The sequence below is a fragment of the Podarcis erhardii genome, assembly GCF_964252035.2.
Source record: "Podarcis erhardii genome assembly, chromosome: 3".
Lineage (NCBI taxonomy): Eukaryota > Metazoa > Chordata > Lepidosauria > Squamata > Lacertidae > Podarcis > Podarcis erhardii.
The window spans coordinates 8,214,305-8,238,409 of NC_138507.1; the positions used below are offsets into that span (position 1 = coordinate 8,214,305).

The window sequence follows — 24,105 nt, forward strand, 5'->3', positions numbered from 1 at the left end:
TGTTGAGATAGGATTACAGTCTAGAAAAAAATAAGTGGTTTTTTTAAGGCAAGCAATGTCTCTTACAGAAATAGTGGCTTTATGTTATGAAATGCTAGTCTAGATAGAGTTAGAGCTATAAACAGTTTCACCTTTTTCCTCCTCTCCAGAATAGCTTGCTAATTCTTGATCCGGATTGACAAATCTTACAAAATACCCTTGTAACTCCCTTTTGTAGGATAAGCTACAACATGTAAACAAATATGTCTGGCCTTGTTCTTTCATCTCGTCCAAGTGGTGCTATGCTGTGTTTTTAATTTCAGCATCATTGCCGGAAGTGCGGGAAAGCAGTATGTGGCAAATGCAGTTCAAAGCGCTCTTCCATACCACTGATGGGGTTCGAATTTGATGTGAGAGTCTGTGATAGTTGTTACGAATCAATAACAGATGAGGAGTAAGTAGCCGTCCCTGGTCCTCTCCCCTCCTTCCTTGTTGTCTACCTATCCTACCTTCTACCCGTCCGTGACAAAACATTCCAGTTTCTGTGGGAAACTGATACTGCAACAGACTAAATGTTGGAAATTCTCTTCTCCAAGCCTTAAGAATTATGTGTCCACAGTGATGCTCCCTCAGAGCAATGCAGACATGAGAAATCAACTTACTAATAGATTCCACCACCCTTTCTAAAGCAGAGCTTCTGCTTCACTCATTGTTTGCTCTTCCCTCAGGCGTGCTCCCACAGCCACTTTCCATGACAGCAAACACAATGTCGTCCATGTACACTTTGATGCAACACGAGGGTGGCTCCTGACATCTGGGACAGACAAAGTTATTAAGGTAAGTACTGCCTGGTGGGATTTATAGGTATGCCCCCTATATCTCAAAGAGGGATGCGGGTGGCGCTGTGGGTTAAACCACAGAGCCTAGGACTTGCCGATCAGAAGGTCAGCAGTTCGAATCCCCGTGGCGGGGTGAGCTCCCGTTGCTCGGTCCCTGCTCCTGCCAACCTAACAGTTCGAAAGCACGTCAAAGTGCAAGTAGATAAATAGGTACCACTCTAGCGGGAAGGTAAACGGCATTTCCGTGTGCTGCTCTGGTTCGCCAGAAGCGGCTCAGTCATGCTGGCCACAGCCAATAAAGCGAGATGAGCCCAGAGTCAGTCACGACTGGACCTAATGATCAGGGGTCCCTTTACGTTTACTATATATCAAGGCAGAATTACCTTTTCTTGCTATTTATAATTTCAAGGGCCCTGTGACTGGTCAGAGCTCACCCACTGAACTTCAAGACTGAGTGGGGATTTTTCAACCCTGATCTCTTGGTTCCTAGTACAACACTAACCACTATACTACACTGGCTTCTTACAGTACTTCTGCTATGGGGCAGCTATCTAAATTAAGTAAAGGTAAAGGGACCTCTGACCGTTAAGTCCAGTCGCGGACGACCCTGGGGTTGCGGCGCTCATCTCGCTTTATTGGCTGAGTGAGCCGATGTTTGTCCACAGACAGTTTTTCCAGGTCATGTGGCCAGCATGACTAAGCCGCTTCTGGCGAACCACGGCAGCGCACAGAAACGCCATTTACCTTCCCGCCAGAGCGGTACCTATTTATCTACTTGCACTTTGACGTGCTTTCGAACTGCTAGGTTGGCAGGAGCTGGGACCGAGCAACGGGAGCTCACCCCGTCGCAGGGATTCAAACTGCCAACCTTCCGATCGGCAAGCCCCAGGCTCTGTGGTTTAGACCACAGTGCCACCCGCGTCCCTAAATTAAGTAGGTAAATACATATGGGGAAAGTAGAATGTCACTTAGAGAAGGATCTTATATTTTCCTTCAGATTTGAGTTTGTTTTATTCTGGATTGCTTTATTTGATGCTTTAATGTGAGATTTTTATTTAAAATATAAAATGGTATAAAAATGAAATGAATAATTCCATTGTGGGGGAAATCATGCCTAGACATTCTGTTGTGGTGACTACAGCCTAGGTTTAAGGTGGCATTTGGCAATTAGCTTATATATCAGATTTTCTAACACTTTTGTGAAGAGGCAGACCGCATGCCACCCTACTTTGGGTTTATCTGTCCCTCATTGGGTTCTACCCTGTCCGCTGTCGACTTGTTAGAACTATCCACAAATAAGTCAGTAAATCACACCTGAATCTCTTCTCACTGTCCATATTTGTATCTTTTTAACAGTTGTGGGATATGACACCTGTAGTATCTTGATGCATTGGTGAAACACAAAGCAGCATTACTGAAGAAGGGATTCTTAATGTACTGCAGAAGATGAAGCAAGCTGTGTGGCGACTGTTAACTTCTGGATGGTTTTTCAAGTGACGTACTAGATCCAGGGTGAACACTTGCACCAAACACTCTACTTCTTTGTTCTCAAAATGCAAGAAATATTTTTTTAAACTTAACAACTATACAATCTGGCTCTGCTCAGCCATTTGGAACTTGTCTGGGGAGTCTGTGTGCGGTGCGGTTTGTGTTTCATGTTCTCTGTCGACTTGTGCTGTTTGGCGTGGAGGAATTCTTGCAAATGTGAGTAGCATTCTGCAGTATGGAGAGGCTGAATCTGCTCTTAGGGGCTAAAAGAAAAGCAAAGGATTCCTCTTTCTATCTTTCCCAGCAGAGTCATTGAGCAAAGAACCTTAACAGTAAAGGTCGTCTTTGCAACGACATTCTAGCAAATGGTACTGTGGGTTGTGAGGGGGAGAAAAAGTTAGACAATGTCCAGTCTTTTGCATCACATAGCCAAGAGAAATGCTTGTTTAGCAACAAATTCTAAAGTGGCTAAAACTATTTTTCAGGCTTGACCCATGAGCATAGAAACCAGTTCAAACTGAGGGTTGCATAAAATAGTTTTATGCAATTGCCATACCTTGTCAGTGTGGAAATATTCTTGTTTAGCTGGACCAGTGATACCTGAACAATTTTTTTTAGAAGGCAGGGTGAGAATTATGCTAGTGTTACTGGGCATGGTTTGAAACTAACTATTCCATTCCTGCCACCTCTCTGGCAGGATGTGTTTTTAAAATTGCTGATAACTGTGATTTGTTTCTAATTCTCAATGTTGCCCCCCTCCCCAAATTAATGTGGTTTAATTTCGTATTTTGTTTTGCTGCCTTTTTCAAAAAGTAAATTGCTGAAATAAAAACTTCCTTTCATAGCATCTGGTATAGGAGACTCATCTATTTTATAAACTTCTGCCATTTATTTTAATTTTCTTCCAAACTGGGAAGATCCTCCTATAGGGAAACTTCCATTCAACTTTCTCTGCTGGGGTTTTCGATAGCAGTGTGCAATACCGTCATACCTCGGGTTACAGACGCTTTGGGTTGTGCGATTTCGGGTTGTGCACCGTGCCAAACCCATAAGTAGCGGAACGGGTTACTTCCTGGTTCTGGCGCTTGCGTAGAAGCTCTAAATCACGCTTTGCGCATACTTAGAAGCACCAAATTACGACCCGTGCGTGCGCAGACATGGTACTGCGGGTTGCGAACGTGCTTTCCGCACGGATCACATTCGCAACCCAAGCATCCATGGTATATGTTAACTTCATCCACATCAAGAAGAAAATGCTGACTGCCAAGTGATACCAAATATTTGAGCTTCATCTGCATCAGAAACTATGCAAAGTACTGCCAACTTAAATATGCCTTTTTAAAATATAATTCATACAGATGTCTATATGAACTTAAATGTAGCTGTCCGCCCTTCAAAAAAGCATGGCCTAGAACAAACAGAATGCTTTTTCAAACATTAGGTTTTAATTAGATTTTTCTTGCAGGAAAACTTCAGAAGTGCAAACCAAAATACAATTTCAAAAATGTTTAGACTCTAGCAAATTTATAATTCTACAGAGGTTTTTAAGCAGAGGTTGGATGGCCACCTGTCGTGTATAATCTTGTATTCCTGCATTGCAGGGGAGTTGGACTAGATTACCCTTGGGATCCCTTCCAACTCCACAATTCTGAGATTCCAGAAGGTGGGCTGTTTCATACTTGTGGCACAGTGGGCATTCTTGATGCATGATTATTACATAAAAAGGAATTAGCACCTTGCGAGATTTTTAGAAAATAGATACTGTGCTCCCACTAGAATGTTAATAATACAGGCACTAACCATCACAGCATCTCATCCCCAAGTATTTGTGATTTTTAAAAGAACAAATGGGTAATGGGTAATAAACAGAAGTTACAGCATGACAGGAAGGAAATGCACGTAGGCATACAAATAATACTCTGTGCTCCATAATCAAATCTTTTGCAAACTAAAGTATGCCTACAGTTGTCTTGATTGAAACCTAGCATCAATGAAATTACAGCCCAAATGCTTTCAGCTTTTTTTCTAGCATCATTCCAGAAACTATAGTTCTAGCTACAGGAAATTATCAAGATGCAAAGCATGTCAAAACATAATCACTGAATTTTTAACAGTGCCTTTCTTCCTGCCCTATAATAAAGCATGTTATTGGGAAAAAACTTAATATGGACCCTGACTGGCCAAAATATTCTGAAATTTTAGAACAAGAGGGTGAAAAGCTAAAAATTCAGAGTTATGATAAGCTAAAGCATAGAGTTCGAGATTGGTTGCACTACCATCAGATAAATGAGACATTTAAGCAAGACAGGAAATTAGGATTCCAGAAGGAGAGGTCAAAGTTAGAAACAGAACTGTTAGAACCCAATACTAAGAATTTGTCTAGAATGTATAACTTGCTGCTGAAATGGAATACACAAGAAGAAACGGTTAAATCAGCTATGATTAAATGGGCACAGGATATAGGTCATGACATCATGTTTGCTGACTGGGAACAGTTATGGACCACTGGTATTAAGTTTACGGCATGTAGTGCCTTAAAAGAGAACATAATGAAAATGATATATAGGTGGTACATGACCCCAGTCAAGCTTGCAAAGATTTACCATTTGCCCAATAACAATTGCTGGAAATGCAATGAGTCGGAAGGAACCTTCTACCACCTTTGGTGGACCTGCCCAAGGATTAAAGCCTACTGGGAAATGATCTATAATGAAATTAAGAAAGTCCTTAAGTGGACGTTTTTAAAGAAACCGGAGGCTTTTCTCTTGGGCATGGTGGGCCAATTGGTACCAAAGAAGGATAGGACATTCTTTATGTATGCAACTACAGCGGCAAGAATTCTTTTAGCAAAGTATTGGAAGACGCAAAAACTACCTACTCTGGAGGAATGGCAGACAAAGGTGACCGAATTTATGGGACTGGCAGAGATGACCGGCAGAATCCGTGACCAGAGGAAAGAGGCGGTGGAAGAGGACTGGAAAAAATTTAAAGTATTTCTTAAAAACTGCTGCAAAATTGAGGACTGTTAAGATGTTAAGGGGTGAGAAACAGAGAATTACAGCTGTAAATAATAATTTTATGGAAACTTAAAGAGAACCAATAGAAAAATTGATTAAAGGGTTGCTAAAAAATCTTTTGGAATAAGGATGCAGCGAAAGGGAGGTATGGGGAAGTCATGTTTTATGTTTATTTGTTTTTTCTGTGTTGTGTTTGTTTTCTTTTTTCTTGTTTATTGTTGTGAAAACTAATAAAAATTATTTAAAAAAAAAAAAGCATGTTATTGGCTTATACTCACTTGCACATATTATAGCTTTCCAATTGCAGATTGTCAAGAGGTCACTAGTTCAGTACACACTGTTAATGCTTCTAGACTCTAATCATTATCTGGGTTTAAACTTTTGTGAGAGCTCTTCCAGACACTGCATCAGTTTTGCTTCATCACCCGGTGAAGATTTGGTCTGTGCAAGTGGCAAGTGGGTTGGAACAGGCTGCCGGTCTGGAAACAAAAGGGCAAAATAAGTTATTTCAATGATCAAGAACCTGGGTTCTTGAACCTGCTTTTCTGACCTTCCCATCAGTGAGCTGAAGGGAGGACAGAGCTTGCAGGAATGTAAATGTTCATAAAGTTAGGTAAGCACGACAAAACCAGGTTTCCACAATATATATTCAGTAGGGAGCTGCAGCCAATTCCAGCCCTGTACAGTTTGTATACGAGTTCAAGGTGTTCATTTTTTCAGGTTTACCCTGTTTGGTTTATATATATTACTAGGGACAGCTTATTCTGTCCTTCTCTATTATTATACCGCATTCAATGATCCATTAACTCCCTTACCTTGGAAGAACTGCCCACTCGCTTGCTTGCCTGCTTCATGGGAGACTGCAAGCCATACCACCGTGTCTGCCCCCTGGTCCTCCGTCCGCAATCTATTCTTCATTTTCTCGTAGAAATCTGGCATAGATGACCTCACCGCTGCAAGGTGACAGTTGTGAAGAGCAGATGTAACAGCTTCCCGACAAACACATGCCTACCACTAATTATGCTCTTTGACTGCTACTAATCTTGGGCTTTGCTACGGCTTCGGTCTACAAAAGACCCTTGGACATTTCTTCCTACAAACCTTAACACTCCATATGATTTTACGCTACCAGATTCTATTCTTCCTCACACTACCTAAGCACTTGGATAGCACAGAGTCCTTTAAACACACTTAATGAAGTGTGCTTGAAGTTCTGTATGGGCACAAGTTACCTGCAAGGTGGCAGGAATTCTGCAAAGCAGCTAAACCAAGGATGAGGCGAAAGAAATGCAAAAGTTCAAAGAGAAACAGGAATAATAAGAGTGTGCCACTTTTCCTTCCTATTTCTCCCATCCCCCTCATATAATAGCAAAAGATAATCTCTGTTTAGCTCTGGGGTGAATGTTGGACTCTTAACTCCTATCAGTCCCAGGCAACAATTGGGAATGATGCCCACAGGTGCCCCACTCCCTATTTAGCCAAAGAGATTAAATATTTCTGCTCAGCAACAAGTACCTGGAGTATCTGCCCAGCCAGGATGCATAGAAGAAAAGTGAACACTGGGGTGTGCTTTAGCCCACTGTTCTGTCATGACCACTTGCTGTCTCTAGGATACGACAAAAGGCATAAAACTGAAAAAAGATCAATAGGCCATTAGTCTGGCATCTTCATATTCAGTACTGACTTACGCAGCACGGTTATTTCTTCCTTTGGAAGCTCAGCACTGCAGCTAGCCTGTGCCCTGCCTTCTTTGTGTGTGACAACAGGGCAGGTTTCTATTTCTATTCCAGTTTAAATGAGAGAGGGGGCAAAGCAGCCCTCATTGCACACTCACTACTCATGACACACACTAGGCCAGAAGAGCACCTCTGAAATCTGGTCTGCTTCAAGCAAAGCAGGAAAAATGAACTACCATTCCCTGAGGGTGATGCAAAGGTACAGTAATGACATTTTCTCCTGCCTTCAAGCAAGTGGAGAATGACCACCCACTTGGTACTGTCCAATAAAGTCATTGTCGTCCCCCCAAAATCTTACACCTGAAACCAGGGGTGGAAAAATGCTTTTCAAAAAGCAAGTTTCTCTTAAATAATAACTAGTTAACATTAAATATCGTATTTTTCGTCCTATAGGACGCACCGGCCCATAGGACGCACCTAGTTTTCAGGGGGGGAAATCAAGTAAAAAATATGATTTCCCCCCCGCAGCTCTGGGAGCAGTGGACAGGCTGCACGCAGCCTGTACGCTACTCCAAGACCTTCTCCCTGCTTTTGTGGAGGTGGCGGAATTCCCCCACCTCCCACAAAAGCCCACAGGAGCCCAGCGTGACTTCTGCGGGCTTTTCCTCAAGGAGGGAGAAGGGACTGAAACGGCCAGTCAGTCCCTTCTCCCTCCTTGAGGAAAAGCCCCCAAGAGCGGCATGCTCTTTAAAGGCTGCGCGGCTCCTGCGGGCTTTTCTGGGGGGGGGGGGGGAGCCAGCAGAAGCCACGGAGCCCCTTTAAAGAGTGCGCGGCTTTTCGGGAGGTGGGGGAATTCCCCCATCTGCCGCAAAAGCCCGCAGGAGGGTTGGAGAGTAGCGGGAAGGCGTCACGCGCCTTCCTGCTGCCCCCCATCCTCTGGGGCTGGCGATGGGGGAATAGCAGACTCTCCTGGCTTCAGCGGAAGCAACGCGAAGCCTCCGGAGCGCAGGCTTCGGAGGCTTCACATTGCTATCGCTGAAGCCAAGGAGCCTGCATTCGCCCTATATGACGCACACACATTTCCCCTTCATTTTTGGAGGGGAAAAAGTGCGTCTTATAGGGCGAAAAATACGGTAATATATGGACTTTAGAATCTCCAAACTGAACAATGCCTCTATGAGATACAGTGAGTTAAAGGAGTCTTTTCTATGTAAATAAAGACCCAACTTGACAAGTGTATAATAGTCCCAATAGCTCAACTGTTATGGGTGCTGGTTGCAAGACAAGACTTTACATAGAGTATTTTAAAGAATTATCTATAGAAAGAGCAAGCAAAGTACATAAAATGTATAGTATGACAAAAATACAGGACTGCAAAGCAGCTACGTAGTCTGTGGCTGTTTGTTCAAGAACTACAGATCTTACCTTATTCTGCGCATAGACCATTGTCCCATCAAATGCCACATTCTCTGATTGCAAGTTTGATACATCTAGTTTCTGAACTAACATTCCTCCTGAGGAGACAGTGATCTGCAAAATAAACAAACCAAAGGAACTATGAAATCCTTATCCACAAGTAGACTTGTCTTTACATGCAACTTGGATAGATAATCACAATGACAATGTAAGTTTAGCAGTTCACTTAAAACATGGGTGGGAAACCTGTGGTCCTCTGGATGCTGGATCCCAGCTGCATTCAGCCTCAGCCAGCATGGGATGATGAGACATATAGTCCAACAACATCTAGTGCCACAAGCCCCCCACCCAAGGAGCGGCAACTGAATGCTGAAATTCAGAGTCATCCACAATGCTGGCCGACTCCCTTGACAGCCCTGTTGGTTTCTATCTTGCCAACGGCCCTTTAAAAGTCACGCTGCAAGCATGGATTAACTACAGTGGTGCCTCGCAAGACGAAAAGAATCCGTTCCATGAGGCTCTTCATATAGCGGTTTTTTCGTCTTGCGAAGCAAGCCCATTGACAGCTTAGGGGATTAGCGCTATTAGCGGTTTAGCGGCTTTTAGCAGATCAGCTGATAAGCGGCTTATCAGCGGATCAGCTGATAAGCGGCTTAGGAAAAGGGGGGGGAAAGGGGGGGGAACCCGCAGGAAATCGCAAGACATTTCGTCTTGCGAAGCAAGCCCATAGGGAAATTCGTTTTGCGAAGCGCCTCCAAAACGGAAAACCCTTTCGTCTAGCGGGTTTTCCGTCTTGCGAGGCGTTCGTCTTCTGGGGCACCACTGTACTCAAATCAAACATTCCAAAGGTTCTTACACAAAATGCAACCACATCAATCAGAAGAGGCCAAATCTCTCTCTGTCTATGACACTCTTTCCCCTTGGAAATATATAACAGAACCGTTTATACACTGCTGTTGGAAATAATTCATTTGTAAACTGGAATGGTAATTCTTTTAAACACTCAGTGTCTTCTGACCCAACAGAAAACATTGCTTTCCCACTCAGGAGGACAAACACTAAAGGAGGCAATTAAACTGCTTCGCTTGCACCAAGCGTTTTGTATTGTGCAAATAAAACTGTTTCAGTGAAGCATGAAGGTACACATTAGCACCACGGCACCTCAACATTTGTGACAGCATATGTAATGGTTTGTCATGGTATTGAGTCAGATGTTAAATCAGTTTGTTCCCCAATTAAGATGCTATTGGCTGTAATGGGCATCACCGTCCTCCTGTCCTTGGGTGGGTGGCCAGAGACTACAGAACATTTCATATCTCTTCCTCTGAAGGCGGAGAGAGTGGTCCACTTGCAGTGAGGAAAATCACAACTGATAGGGCCCCTTTGCCCAACAGTAGAGCACCTACTTGCCCTAGGAGTTATGAATATTGAGAACAGGAATGACAATGAAAGGGACAGCCAAGTGCCCCCAAACTAAGACATACAAACTTACAACTCTAGGGTCATCTTCTCTTTCCAAGAGAGGTAGAAGGGCTGTTGTTAAAATATATGTACCTAGAAGATAAATAAAAAATGTTTAGCATGCATTACCTTCCACAAGTTGTTGGTTTGTTTTTTTTGTATATTTAATAAAACTTCACTCTCCTACCCTTCAGCTGGATGAATTGCTCCACATTTCACAAGGCTTTTAAAGAGAAGTAAAATGAAGAGCCCCGTTGCATCAGGACAAAGTCCATCTAGCTCAAGCACTCTATTCTCACTGCAGCAAACCATAGGCCCAAGGGAAGTGCAGTAGCACTCCTTCGGTTAGCAAAGGATACAGCATTAAAACTTTGTACTTGGACCATGAAGCACCCTCTTATTTGAGAGCACCATTCAAATAATGCACCAAGTTAAAAGCCTGACATATGATTACTTAAAGGGAAAGGGACCCCTGACCGTTAAGTCCAGTCGCAGACGACTCTGGGGTTGCGGCGCACATCTCGCCTTAGTGGCCGAGGGAGCTAGGTTGGCAGGAGCAGGGACCGAGCAACGGGAGCTCACTCCATCGCAGGGATTCGAACCGCTGACCTTCTGATCGGCAAGCCCTAGGCTCTGTGGTTTAGACCACAGCGCCATCCGCGTCCCAATATGATTACTTATTCAAGTACAATTCCATGCCCTAAAGCAGGATATTCTGTGTAAAACAGCAACATACACCTGTTTAACCTGTTAATGTAAATTCCAGAGGTACATTTCACAACCAAGAAACTGAACTGCTCTCACCTACAGAGTTAAACCCAAGACCACCTTCCTTTAGTCTAAACCCACTGCTTCTTGTCTGACCCTCACTGGACAAGGAAGAAAACAATTTGAAAGTTATTTATGGCAATCCAATTCAATAGTATGTTATTTCTGTATGCATGTTTCTTCCTCTGTATTGTTGCTTTTTAAAAGAGTGAACTGGATAATCAATCTACAGTGGTACCTCGGGTTAAGTACAGTGGTACCTTGGGTTAAGTACTTAATTCGTTCCGGAGTTCTGTTCTTAACCTGTTTAGCTAATGGGGCCTCTTGCTGCCGCTGCTGCGCGATTTCTGTTCTCATCCTGAAGCAAAGTTCTTAACCTGAAGCACTATTTCTGGGTTAGCGGAGTCTATAACCTGAAGCATATGTAACCCGAGGTACCACTGTACTTAATTCATTCCAGAGGTCCGTTCTTAACCTGAAACTGTTCTTAACCTGAACCACCACTTTAGCTAATGGGGTCTCCTGCTGCTGCTGCCGCGCTGCCAGAGCCCGATTTCTGTTCTTATCCTGAAGCAAAGTTCTTAACCTGAGGTACTATTTCTGGGTTAGCAGAATCTGTAACCTGAAGCGTATGTAACCTGAAGCGTATGTAACCCGAGGTCCACTGTATATGTGTTAGGAGGCCCTATTAGATAGTATAAACAATAGCCAAGCGTACTCAGGCATCAGAAGAACGCTTCAGAAATGCACAACCTCCACTTCCAGACAACAACAACTTCCCAGGAAAACTGCCCTACATACCCAAAGTATTTGTAGCAAAATTCTTTTCAAGCCCATCTTTCGTTAGTTCTCTTTGGTTTACCATGCAGCCTGCATTGTTGACCTACAAGAAGAAAATATAGTTAAAATATGTATCTGTGCTGTGCCATAGTGGCAGAGCATGCGCTTTGAATATGCAGAAAGTTCTAGGTTAAATTTGGTAGGACTGGAAACAACTCTCGCCTGGAACCCTGAAGAGCCACTACCAGTCAGTTTAGATAACAGAATACTGTATACTGAGCAAGGTGGACCAATGGTTTGAAAGGAATAAGGCAGCTTCCCATTTATGGGAGTCAAAGCACTATGCTGCATTCAATACTTTCAAGAATGATAAATCTCAACTGTGCAGCATTAAGCATGTGAAAATGACACACAGAAATTTAGAATTTCTGGCTACAGTGCTGGCCGTACAAAGAATATTACCAAACTGTTTCTTGTTCAAGCAAGTAACTGCTAGTTACTAGGTAGTGTCAATCAGTGTTAGAAACTGAGGTGTGAAAGCTAGGAGCTAAATGGCACCTTAAACCGAGGTTATGGGCACCACAACAGAATGTCTAGGCGCAATTTTTTTATAACAAGAATAAAGGTAAAGGTAAAGGGACCCCTGACCATCAGGTCGTCGTGACCGACTCTAGGGTTGTGGCGCTCATCTCGCTTTATTGGCCGAGGGAGCCGGCGTACAGCTTCCGAGTCATGTGGCCAGCATGACTAAGCTGCTTCTGGCGAACCAGAGCAGCGCACGGAAACGCCGTCTACCTTCCCGCCAGAGTGGTACCTATTTATCGACTTGCACTTTGATGTGCTTTGGAACTGCTAGGTTGGCAGGAGCAGGAACAGAGCAACGGGAGCTCACCCTGTCACAGGGATTCGAACCGCCGACCGTTTGATCGGCAAGTCCTAGGCTCTGTGGTTTAACCCACAGTGCCACCCGCGACCCTTATAACAAGAATACAAAGCTGAAAATGAATTAACTGCAGCTAAAATCTTAATATTCATTTTTCACATAGTCTAGTCCTCATCTGAAGACTGCAAAAAACAAAGCCATACCTCCCCTGCCCACCCCCTAATATTCTTATGAGGGTCCGTTCTCATGTTCTCAGAGAGTAGCTGGAAGTGGGGAGGCAAAAAAAGGTCCTCCTTTCGTTCCAGCAGTGGCAGTTTTAAACTGAAAACTTAGGCACAGTACAGCTCCCACAGCTCAGAAACTGCTTGCATTATTGAAATTCCCTGTTGCATAATGCACCCAGAACAATGGAAGTTTCAAACTCTGGTGTCAATGTTTGGCAGCCCACCAAATCCCTAGAGATGGGCTTCACTTTTAAGTTCCCAACTCACCAAGACGTTTAATCTGTGTTCATTCTTGAACTGTTCAGCAAATTCCCAAATTCCTTTGGGGTCAGACATGTCCAGAATATGGATAAAAACATTCTAGGAAAGGAGAAAGGAAGAGTTGTTAACCATACCAAAAAAAAATTCTACAACCAATTCAGTAGCTTTCTGCAGCATCGCCTGGCTCCAAATCTGACATCCCAAGCACAGCTCAGTCACCCCACCACAAGATTGAAAGGGTTCATTTAACATGCTTTAACAACACTACATCATCAGATAGCAGGAACACAATATATCCACTTAGCCAAGCTGTATCTGAATAGCACAGAGAATCTTTGAATATTTGTAGTTGACAGAAATCCAAGCAGCCAAAAATGCAGAACACAACATGGGGAGTGTTTCATGTGTTGCGTAAGAAGTAACCTGGCAACTTACAGATGCTGCCCACAATGAGATTCATAACTCCAGAAGCTATTTTTGACTCAAGATTCCATAGAAGGGAGAGGATAGAATGAAAGTCCATTTTTCTGATAATGTAGCTGCTGCTCACTGCTGTGACTACTTATTCCACAAATGCAAGTGCATACAAGGTAATCATGGTACCACTGTCTGAGACTCAGAGGTAAAGATTTTAATCTCAGCATCATGCAAAAATCATTGGGGGAAACATTGACTGTTTAAAGTACCATAACACTGCTTTAAATTACAGTATAGCACAGATGGATCCAAAGAGGGAGCACATTTTCTTAGTTTTAAGGCAGTCTTAATGCATAATTGACTGTTGTGCATTTGTGGCAATATGTGTCACTCCCTTAGATGCTGCAGCATCTATTTTTTAAAAAAGGATACTAATAATTTCTGGTGATTTTTTTTTTTAATCTTACTTTTAGCTATGCACTAGAAATATCATCTGAGTCAACACATGGAATGAAAAACCTCCATTTAGTTGATCCAGCTGTAACTGTGGTGGAACTTGAATACCAGGTTCCATATTCCAAAAAATGATAATTTTTTATTTCAAATTCCAGGAGTTGAAATACATCCAAACATCCACAGGGACAGGATTTGTAGCGCTATTCAACGGTGGCAAATGCAATCAAACAAAAGAAATGCAACTGGCGAATTGTCCACAAAAACCTGTAGGGTTGGAATTTACTGAAATAAATGGACCTTAGTTAGTCATTTCCATTAATTTGATGAATATACTACGAGTATGACTTAGCTGGATGCAACATGTAATCTTTCCAATGACAAAGGATAGAAGAAATAACACCCAAGGCCAACTCTTACCTGATTAGCAGTTTCTGTTGTTATTTCTTTCTTAGCTTCCTCAGCTCTGTCTTTGTTTCGGCAAACTAGATGAACGAGTCCCCCTGAAAGAATTCAGAAAAAATCAGTGAAAAGGACCTGCATGAAAGAAATATTCAAATCAAGTTTCCATATAGCTTCATATCTGACAGAATGTTTAATCTGCACAAATGCACAGAGAATGCCTTTTTATAATTGAGAAGTTTTTCACAAATGGCAAATCTTCAGGCAGCTAAGGGCTGGATTCATCAATAATAATAATAATAATAATTTTTATTTATACCCCACCCTCCCCAGCCAAGGCCAGGCTCAGAGCGGCTTACAAGCAATAATAAAAACAAGTTGAATGATTACAACTTAAAAACAAAATTAAAATACATTAAAATATTAAAATGTAGCGTCATCGCAGGAGGAGAAGGAAAAGAAAAAAGAGAGAGAGGGAGGGAATCAAATTGGCTCCAAGCCAAAGGCCAGGCGGAACAGGCCCTGCGGAAAGAAATCAGATCCTGCAGGGCCCTGGTCTCATGAGGCGGAGAGTTCCACCAGGCCGCAGCCAGAGTTGAAAAGGCCCTGGCTCTGGTTGAAGCCAATCTAACTTCCTTAGGGCCCGGGACCACTAGGGTGTTGCTATTTATGGACCTTGAGGCTCTCCGTGGGGCATACCAGGAGAGGCGGTCCCGTAGGTACGAGGGTCCTAGGCCGTGAAGGGCTTTAAAGGTCAAAAGCAGCACCTTAAATCTGATCCTGTGCTCCACCGGGAGCCAGGGCAGCTGGAAAAGCACTGGGTGAATATGCTCCCATGGCAGAGATCCCATGAGGAGCCTCGCTACAACATTCTGCACCCGCAGGAGTTTCTGGGACAGCTTCAAGGGCAGCCCCGCGTAGAGCGAATTACAGTAGTCAAGCCTGAAGATGACCGTCGCATGGATCACTGTGGCCAGGTCGGGGCGGGAAAGGTAAGGGACCAACTGCTTGATGCGGCGAAGGTGGAAAAATGTCGCCTTGCCTGTTGCTGTAACTTGCGCCTCCATCTAATGAGCCCTGCTAGTGGAAACCTGGCAAGGGCTTCTGCTAGCTCTATCAAGCTTTTCCTCCCCTCTTCTCCCACTCCCAATTGGTTCTTGAGGGCTCAGGATAATCCCCAGAACAGGAGGAGAGAGGAGGTGAGGGGGGTCATTCTGCAGGTTACCTGAAATGTTTGTACTGATGGAACAATTGTCACAGTGCTATGCTGAATTCCTCTAAGTCCCTTAGCTATTTAGATGACGAACTTGAACAGCACCAGGGGCATACCTAGGGGTTGTCCAGGTTGGCCCTCACCAAGGGCACAGGCCCGGGGGTGGGAGGCAAAAATCATGCCTCTCCACTCTGGTTCAGCTCCTCTGGCAAGGATGCAAGGGTTGCAGCGGCGCCAATGTCTCCTTACCAAGAGCGCCTAAGTACGCCTCCGAATAGCACACTCTTACAGGGTCGCTTGAAATATTACCAGGTCTATATTCTTACATTCACTGGAAGCAACTGCTAAAATACAGTGCTAGTGGAGCAAGACAAGAAGATAATCTCCTGTCTTTGAACACCTGAACTTGGGGAGACCTGGTTCATACTGGCTCCACCAACCCCTCACTTTTCCAACCCACCCTTTTTTTAGGGGGAAGACTCATGTGACTGGCCTCCAGACAACTTGACATGGGAACAGCAGAGAGAAAGAAAATGTGACACACTACTGCTCCATGCTATTTCAGCACTGGTGGCCATAGAAAAAATGAGAATATTTTGCACACACCACCACCAAGAATGCTTTAAGCAGCTCATTCAGGGTTACTTGGTACTGTGGAGAGCTCTATAGACTAGTGTTTCCCAACCTTGGATCTCCAGCTGTTTTTGGACTACAACTCCTATCATACGTAGCAAGCAAGACCAGTGGTTAGGGATGATGGGAAGTGTAGTCCAAAAACAGCTAGAGACCAAAGGTTAGGAAACACTGCTATAGACTATGTTGCTGTTTATGTAAGCAGCCTCCAGAATCCACACTGGGGCTAACTGGGGCTTTATCCGTATTATAATTCTCACGCTTGTAACAACTGCTATCTCCCTGAGCTTGGTGGCAGTCCTCTGCCACTGTGAAGCAGTTGGTTCACACTATATGTAAAGTAAGATGTAACAAGTAGGGTTGGTTTAGAGGTGCGCAGACCATGCTTATTTAAAGCATATTTTCAGAGCCCAGCTCTCAGCAAGCAAGCAGGCACACAGATAAAAACCAAGTTCTACATAATTACAGCAAAAGCCACCTGTTTAGCACTCATGACAATGTACTACTCCTTTCGATCCCCAGAGACTGCTACTGTTTTTAAAAGTCTTTCTTGAACAGAAGAACAGATAAACAAAGATGTGGCACTAAAAGGAAAAATGAAAGAAACTGCGGGAGCCAGTCTGCAACATGGGAGAAGAGCCTAGCCAGACTATTCAACTTGATAGATGTTGTTCAAAATTGTGAAGTCAGGTGAAAGTCAGGTTTCACACAACAGGTGAAGAACTAGCTGTAACCACTCTCTTTAAATATTATGCTTTTCTTCCGCCTCTTCCCTACCCAGGTTTCTGTAGGCAGTTGTCAATACAGTGGTACCTCTAGTTACGGACTCAATCTGTTCCGGGGTGCTGTTTGCACCCCAAAAAGTCTGCAACTAGAGCGCTGCTTCTGCGGACGCGCAAGGCGCACAGAGCACTTCTGCGCATGTGGTGAAACCCGGAAGTATAAACTTCCAGGTTTGCCGCGTTCGTATCCTGAAAAAACGCAACCGGAGACTGATGTAACAAGAGGTACGACTGTACAACTGAGGAGAGAAAACAAGACCTCTTGTTTTGTATAAACTCAGCCTCAGAAATAATCTCAATAGCAGCAGTATTGCTTCAACTTACCTCTTCGGGCTATCTCTTTTGCAGCCGCCTTGCCAATGCCACTATTTCCTCCAGTGACCATGAAATGCCTTCCAGTTACATCTACTTCCAAGTCTTCTGGAACAAAGTGTTTGCTTGCCGATTCATAGCCACTCCTGCAGAAGCCAATGAAAACTTAGGCTTGGGAAAGAATACTTGGGAAGAATTAAACGGGGGGGGGGGGGATTTTATTGAAAAGTTTTTGAATGTTTTATACGTTTATAATATTACTCAATTCCTCCCTCTAAAGCTAGACTTTTCACAATGATAAACTAGCAAAAAACAAAAGGTTTGGAATTTTAGCTTTACCAATACAGGTTAACTTTTATTTCTAAGTACCGTATTGGCCCAAATATAAGCCGCACCCTAAAAATTGGAGGGGGAAAAAGAAAAAATACCAGAATACAGTGGTGCCTCGCAAGACGAAATTAATCCGTTCCGTGAGGCTCTTCGTATAGCGGTTTTTTCGTCTTGCGAAGCAAGCCCATTGACAGCTTAGCGGATTAGCGCTATTAGTGGTTTAGCGGCTTATCAGCAAAGGGGGGGGGAGGGGAAAAAACCCGCAGGAACTCGCAAGACATTTCATCTTGCAAAGCAAGCCCATAGGGAAATTCGTTTTGCGAAGCGCCTCCAAAACAGAAAACCCTTTCGTCTAGCGGGTTTTCCGTCTTGCGAGGCGTTTGTCTTGCGGGGCACCACTGTATAAGCCGCTCCCTTCCTCGCTGCTCCTGTCTGCTTACTGGGCAGGGCGGGGGAAGCATGCTGCATTGCTGATGGCCTTTCACTGCGCCTTGGGGGAGAGGATGGGGGCCTACACAGCTTCAACTGCTGGGTGAGGACTGCAGGGCCTGCTCCCTCCCAGGGCCTTTTCCAACTGGCCCAGGGGGCGTGGCCCAGGCCCTCTCTCCTGGCTATAAAGGGACTCCTGCTGCGGGGAAGCCTCGGACCATCGGCTGGGTGAGGACTGCAGGGCCTGCTCCCTTCCAGGGCCTTTTCCAACTGGCCCAGGGGGCGTGGCCCAGGCCCTCTCTCCTGGCTATAAAGGGACTCCTGCTGCGGGGAAGCCTTGGACCATCGGCTGGGTGAGGACTGCAGGGCCTGCTCCCTTCCAGGGCCTTTTCCAACTGGCCCAGGGGGCGTGGCCCAGGCCCTCTCTCCTGGCTATAAAGGGACTCCTGCTGCGGGGAAGCCTTGGACCATCGGCTGGGTGAGGACTGCAGGGCCTGCTCCCTTCCAGGGCCTTTTCCAACTGGCCCAGGGGGCGTGGCCCAGGAACAAACTTTTGGAACAAACTCTTGGGAAGGGTGGGAAGTGTTCTGCCATTGCTTCCCTGTTCCAGGGGGTTAATGTGCTTTAAAATGTCCTCAAGCAGTCGGTGGCAATTTAAATTTTTATTTCTTTTTTTCCATTGCTGGGGGTGGGTGGGATGGATATTTGGTTGGGGATTAATTTTAGTATAATTGTTCTGTTCCTTTTTGTTGTTGTTGTTGTTTTATTGGTTCTGTATAGTTTATGTTTTGTTTTGAAGGGGCTAGATCAGGGCTGCCTGGGAGTGGGGCCCCAGCCATCACGATGGCTGGGACAAGTTCCACAGGGGGGGAAGCACTGGGACATCCGATCTCGGTGATCATGGGCAGGAGGCGGAGTTACGCTAAGACCAGACCATGTCATTACCGAGGAGGCAGGTTTAGTCGTTGTTTGAAGACTATCCCTGCCTCCGGGTCTGGCCTTGACCGGATGGATACTGGAATCAACAGGGGAAACCTACATGACCTGAAGGTGTTGCTGTGTAATGCCAGGTCAATGATGAATAAAACCACTGCCATCCACGACCTGATTGTGGATGGAGGACTTGACCTGGCATGTGTGACAGAGACCTGGTTGGAGGAAGCAGATGGGCCTGTCCTTGCCGCTGCTTGCCCACCAGGTTTCTCTTACGCACAGCAACCCAGGTCATGTGGGCGGGGAGGGGGGGTTGCAGTGATTTTTAGGAAGTCACTAGCTTGCACCAGGCGTCCTACTGGGAAGATCCAGTTTTCTGAGTGCATGTTCTGGAAGTTGGGCAATAGGGGCAGTACAGGATTCCTTTTGGTGTACCGACCTCCCCGCTGCACCAAGGATTCCCTGTCTGAGCTGCTTCAGGTCGTGGCGGATTTTCTCCTGGAGACACCTAGTTTGGTTGTCCTAGGGGATTTTAACATCCATGCCGACACGACCTTACAAGGGGCTGCTCGGGACTTCGTGGAAAGCATGGCCTCCATGGGGCTGTCCCTGAATAAGTTTGGCCCAACTCATAGTCATGGACATGTCTTAGACCTGGTGTTCACCTCTAGTGACGTGGGTGATCTGACACTAAGTAAAAGTGAAACAAAAGAAGTGCCATGGTCAGATCACTTCCTGGTGCAACTGGACTTCTCCGCGACCCTTCCCCTCTGCAGGGAGGTGGGACCAATTCGGATGGTCCACCCCCGCCACTTAATGGATCCAAATGGTTTCCAGAGAGTGGTAGGGGATGCCTTATCCCATGTTGATGGCCTTTCAGCTGATTCCCTGGTGGCCCGCTGGAATGCGGAGTTAACCAGGGCTATCGACTGTCTGGCTCCGAAGCGCCCTCTCCGATTGCATGGAGCCCGGACAGCTCCGTGGTTTTCTTCGGAGCTGAGGGCGATGAAACAATCGCTGAGACAGCTAGAGCGTCGGTGGCAAAAAACTCACTCCGAATCTGACCGGACACAGGTTAGAGCTCAACGTCGAGCCTACCAAGTGGCGATAGCGACGGCGAAGAAGACTTTCTTCACCGCCTCTATTGCATCTGCAGAAAATAGTAGCAGGAGACTTTTTCAAGTGGTTCGTAATTTAACGGAACCACCTTTACCACCGGGGCTTTGTAAAGACCCCAAGATCTCCTGCAACGATTTTGCAAAGTTTTTTGCAGATAAAATCACTCATATTCGGAAGGAGCTAGACACCACCGTGGGAGCAGGGCTGGGGCGGGAGAGTGCTAGAGCTCTGTCTGGTCAAGTTGCATGGAATCGATTTCAATCCATTACCCCCGAGGATGTGGACAGGCTGCTTGGACGCGTGAAACCAACCACCTGTCTCCTGGATCCTTGCCCATCCTGGCTAATAAAAGCAAGCCGGGAAGGGCTGGGCGATGGGCTCTGCGGGGTGGTGAATGCTTCCCTCTGTGAGGGAGCATTCCCAGATCCGCTGAAAGAGGCGGTCATCAAACCGCTTCTTAAAAAACCATCTTTAGACCCGGCCAGTATGGCCAACTATCGCCCAGTCTCAAATCTTCCATTCTTGGGCAAGGTGATTGAACGCGTGGTTGCTGAACAACTCCAGGCACGCCTGGAGGATGCGGACCATTTGGATCCCTTCCAATCGGGATTCAGGCCTCATCATGGGACTGAAACTGCCTTGGTCGCGCTGGTTGATGATCTCCGGCGAGCTAGGGACAAAGGTGAGAGCTGTTTCCTAGTTCTGCTGGATCTCTCAGCGGCCTTTGATACAATCAACCATAACATCCTTCTGGACCGTCTAGAGGGGCTGGGAGCTGGGGGCACTGTTATACAGTGGTTTCGCTCCTTCCTCCTGGGCTGTGTTCAGAAAGTGGTGGTGGGGGATGAGTGTTCAGACCCCTGGGCCCTCACTTGTGGGGTGCCTCAGGGTTCCGTCCTCTCCCCCATGCTTTTTAACATCTATATGAAGCCGCTGGGAGAGATCATCAGGGGGTTTGGACTGGGTGTCCATCAATATGCAGATGATACCCAGCTCTACCTCTCTTTCAAATCAGAACCAGTGAAGGCGGTGAAGGTCCTGTGTGAGTGCCTGGAGGCGGTTGGAGGATGGATGGTGGCTAATGGATTGAGGTTGAATCCTGACAAGACAGAAGTACTGTTTTGGGGGGACAGGGGGCGGGCTGGTGTGGAGGATTCCCTGGTCCTGAATGGGGTAACTGTGCCCCTGAAGGACCAGGTGCGCAGCCTGGGAGTCATTTTGGACTCACAGCTGTCCATGGAGGCGCAGGTCAATTCTGTATCCAGGGCAGCTGTCTACCAACTCCACCTGGTACGCAGGCTGAGACCCTACCTGCCCGCGGACTGTCTCGCCAGAGTGGTGCATGCTCTAGTTATCTCCCGCTTGGACTACTGCAATGCGCTCTACGTGGGGCTACCTTTGAAGGTGACTCGGAAACTACAACTAATCCAGAATGCGGCAGCTAGACTGGTGACTGGGGGCAGCCGCCGAGACCACATAACACCGGTCTTGAAAGACCTACATTGGCTCCCAGTACGTTTCCGAGCACAATTCAAAGTGCTGGTGTTGACCTTTAAAGCCCTAAACGGCCTCGGCCCAGTATACCTGAAGGAGCGTCTCCACCCCCATCGTTCTGCCCGGACGCTGAGGTCCAGCGCCGAGGGCCTTCTGGCGGTTCCCTCATTACGAGAAGCAAAGCTACAGGGAACCAGGCAGAGGGCCTTCTCGGTAGTGGCACCCGCCTTGTGGAACGCCCTCCCATCAGATGTCAAAGCGATAAATAACTACCTGACATTCAGAAGACATCTTAAGGCAGCCCTGTTCAGGGAAGTTTTTAATCTGTGATATTTTAATGTATTTCTGGTTTTTATGGAAGCCGCCCAGAGTGGCTGGGGAAACCCAGCCAGATGGGCGGGGTACAAATAATAAATTATTATTATTATTATTATTATTATTATTATTATTATTATTATCAACGGTGCTCTTGGTGCTGTTTGCCCTGCGCTCCTGGCTGCATACTCTAAGGTTGTGAATATAAGCCACACTTTCCAAGGTCAGAATTTGGGGGGAAAGTGAGGCTTATATTCAGGCCAATACGGTAAAACAAAAACAACCTTCCTCTGCTGAAGCTTCCTGCATTCAGGCATACAGTTCTCATGCAAAAATGGCCCTGCAAGTACCCACCCTGGTAGCAGAGCCTGCCCTTAACCTCTGCCCAGAGCCTGTTGCTGCCTGATCCTGCACCATCCCCAAGGAGACTCACCTAGCAGCTAAAGAAGGTGCAAGGCAAAAACATTTCTCTTCAACCAGGCCTTTGGCTCAGAAACATCCTATGGCCTTTTAATGTGTATGTGGGAGGCTGATAATTTGATTGCTTTGCTCTACTAATACTACTATTAAACTGATATACATACCACCGTTTATCAAGCAATCCCAGGGCGGTGTACAATATTAAAAGCACAGAACGCCAATGATAAAAACATAGTAACATCATAAAAAACATGCTGACGGACAGGCACAGCCTAATAATAAAATAAGTCATCATAACAGCTCTCTTCCCCACTTTCACAAACTACAGATTACTTAATAGCCATAGGCCTGGGTAAAGAGGAATGTTTTTGCTTGGCGCCTAAAGACATGTGATCTCTGGGGAGAGCATTCCACAATCACAGAAAACTATGCATTTTTGTGTTTTCATTTTGTATTTTTATGTTGTGAACTGTCCTGTGATCTGTGGATAAAGGACAGTATACAGAAGAAGAAGAAGAAGAAGAAGAAGAAGAAGAAGAAGAAGGAGGAGGAGGAGAGGAGGAGGAGGAGGAGGAGGAGGAGGAGGAGCTCAGTAGCCCCTGCTTGGTCGTGTGAATGCAGCTACACACGTGTCTTTCTAAAATCTTGCCCAGGGCAAGATTTTAACCGGGCAAGACTTGCTTCCTGGATGGCACCACGGCTTCCAGCTGAATGCAAAAAAGTTATACAACGCTGCAAAACTGAGGGGGGTGTTAAGAAACCACGGCTGGGGCCAGCCTTAGGAGTAGCCTAGAAGCGAAACCCGAAACCTCGGAACTGCAGGGACAACTTTTAGTTAGGACTATTATTAATAATAATTGCAAAGGTGCACCTCGTTCGCCTTTTAATGCACACACCCCTCCCTCCCTCCCTCTCTCTCTGCCTCCCTCCGCCTGCGCCTCGCGGCGAACTGGCCCCCTCGAACCGCGGCGAACCCAAAGGGGCTCGCGCGAACTCGGCGCCCAAGTCCCGCAAAAGGGGCTTTGGCGCCGTTTCGCGGGGCTCGCGCTCCCCTCCCTGACATAAAAGTCCCTAAGGCGTGGGGCGGAGGAGGGGGAATGGGCTCGAATACTGAGGGACGGGGTGGGGGTCCGTTTTCCCTCCATAAGCCAACGCCGTGGGGGGGGGGCGAGGGTCCTGGCAGCCCCCGCCTCTCTTTGGCCTTTCGGCTGGCATCCCGCCCGCCCGCTCCCTTACCGGCAGTAATGGCGCAGCCCCTTCACGAACCACACCGAGTTCCTGTAGAGGGACATGGCGGGGACGGGGCGACGAGGGCCGCTCCCTCGCCGTCGCCCGGCTGGCTCCTCCGTTGGCTGCGAGGGAGGGAGGGAGGGAGGGAGGGAGGCCGCCTCCCGGGCGGGTGTGTGAGAGGAATCCTTGTGTAACTCCCATCACACACACACAAAATGGCCGCCGTTGTGGTGGGAATTGTAGTTCCGCCACACCTGGGGTTTCCCCTCACTTCAAGCCACGCTCGGGTGTGTGTCTCTCTCTCTCTCTCTCTCTCTCTCTCTCTCTCTCACACACACACACACACACACACACACACAATGGCCGCCGTTGTGGTGGGAATTGTAGTTCCGCCACACCTGGGGTTTCCCCTCACTTCAAGCCACGCTCGGGTGTGTCACACACACACACACACACACACACACACACACACACACACACAAAAAAAAAATGGCCGCCGTTGTGGTGGGAATTGTAGTTCCGCCACACCTGGGGTTTCCCCTCACTTCAAGCCACGCTCAGGTGTGTGACACACACACACAAAATGGCCGCCGTTGTGGTGGGAATTGTAGTTCCGCCACACCTGGGGTTTCCCCTCCCTTCAAGCCACGCTCGGGTGTGTGACACACACACACACAAAATGGCCGCGGTTGTGGTGGGAATTGTAGTTCCGCCACACCTGGGGTTTCCCCTCCCTTCAAGCCACGCTCGGGTGTGTGACACACACACACACAAAATGGCCGCGGTTGTGGTGGGAATTGTAGTTCCGCCACACCTGGGGTTTCCCCTCCC

At 46.4% G+C, this 24,105-nt stretch overlaps 2 protein-coding genes across 3 annotated transcripts in view; one reads left to right on the forward strand and one right to left on the reverse strand.

Moving 5' to 3' along the window:
- WDFY2 (WD repeat and FYVE domain containing 2) overlaps positions 1-3,153 on the forward strand; it is a 41,331-nt gene extending 38,178 nt beyond the window's left edge. Inside the window, exons 10-12 of the mRNA XM_081855647.1 lie at positions 303-433; positions 708-816; positions 2,175-3,153. Of these exons, the coding sequence (XP_081711773.1) occupies positions 303-433; positions 708-816; positions 2,175-2,204 (270 nt within the window). The 3' untranslated portion in view covers positions 2,205-3,153. The remainder of the gene's footprint in view (positions 1-302; positions 434-707; positions 817-2,174) is intronic.
- Positions 3,154-3,729: 576 nt separating this feature from the next.
- Positions 3,730-23,376, reverse strand: DHRS12 (dehydrogenase/reductase 12). 2 transcript variants are annotated; one of them, XM_081855696.1, is made up of 11 exons: positions 23,281-23,376; positions 17,017-17,150; positions 14,083-14,165; positions 12,799-12,891; positions 11,446-11,527; positions 9,908-9,969; positions 8,425-8,529; positions 6,839-6,929; positions 6,139-6,276; positions 5,598-5,802; positions 3,730-4,465 (listed from the first exon to the last, which is right to left on the reverse strand). In XM_081855696.1, the coding sequence occupies exons 1-10, from the start codon at positions 23,334-23,336 to the stop codon at positions 5,687-5,689; spliced, it is 960 nt and encodes a 319-aa protein (XP_081711822.1). In that variant the 5' UTR covers positions 23,337-23,376; the 3' UTR covers positions 3,730-4,465; positions 5,598-5,686. The 2 variants fall into 2 exon arrangements, with proteins under 2 accessions (XP_081711822.1, XP_081711823.1); XM_081855697.1 differs by lacking the exon at positions 23,281-23,376 and adding an exon at positions 22,058-22,140.
- Positions 23,377-24,105: the final 729 nt, after the last annotated feature.

Excerpts from the sequence above, each read along its gene's own strand:
- DHRS12 (XM_081855696.1), bottom strand. The coding sequence starts at position 23,336 with ATGTCCCTCTACAGGAACTCGGTGTGGTTCGTGAAGGGGCTGCGCCAT. Across the intron at positions 17,151-23,280 it reads GGGCTGCGCCATTACTGCCG|GAGTGGCTATGAATCGGCAA; the intron begins GTAAGGGAGCGG and ends TGGCTTCTGCAG. Across the intron at positions 5,803-6,138 it reads GAGTGGGCAGTTCTTCCAAG|ACCGGCAGCCTGTTCCAACC; the intron begins GTAAGGGAGTTA and ends TTTTGTTTCCAG.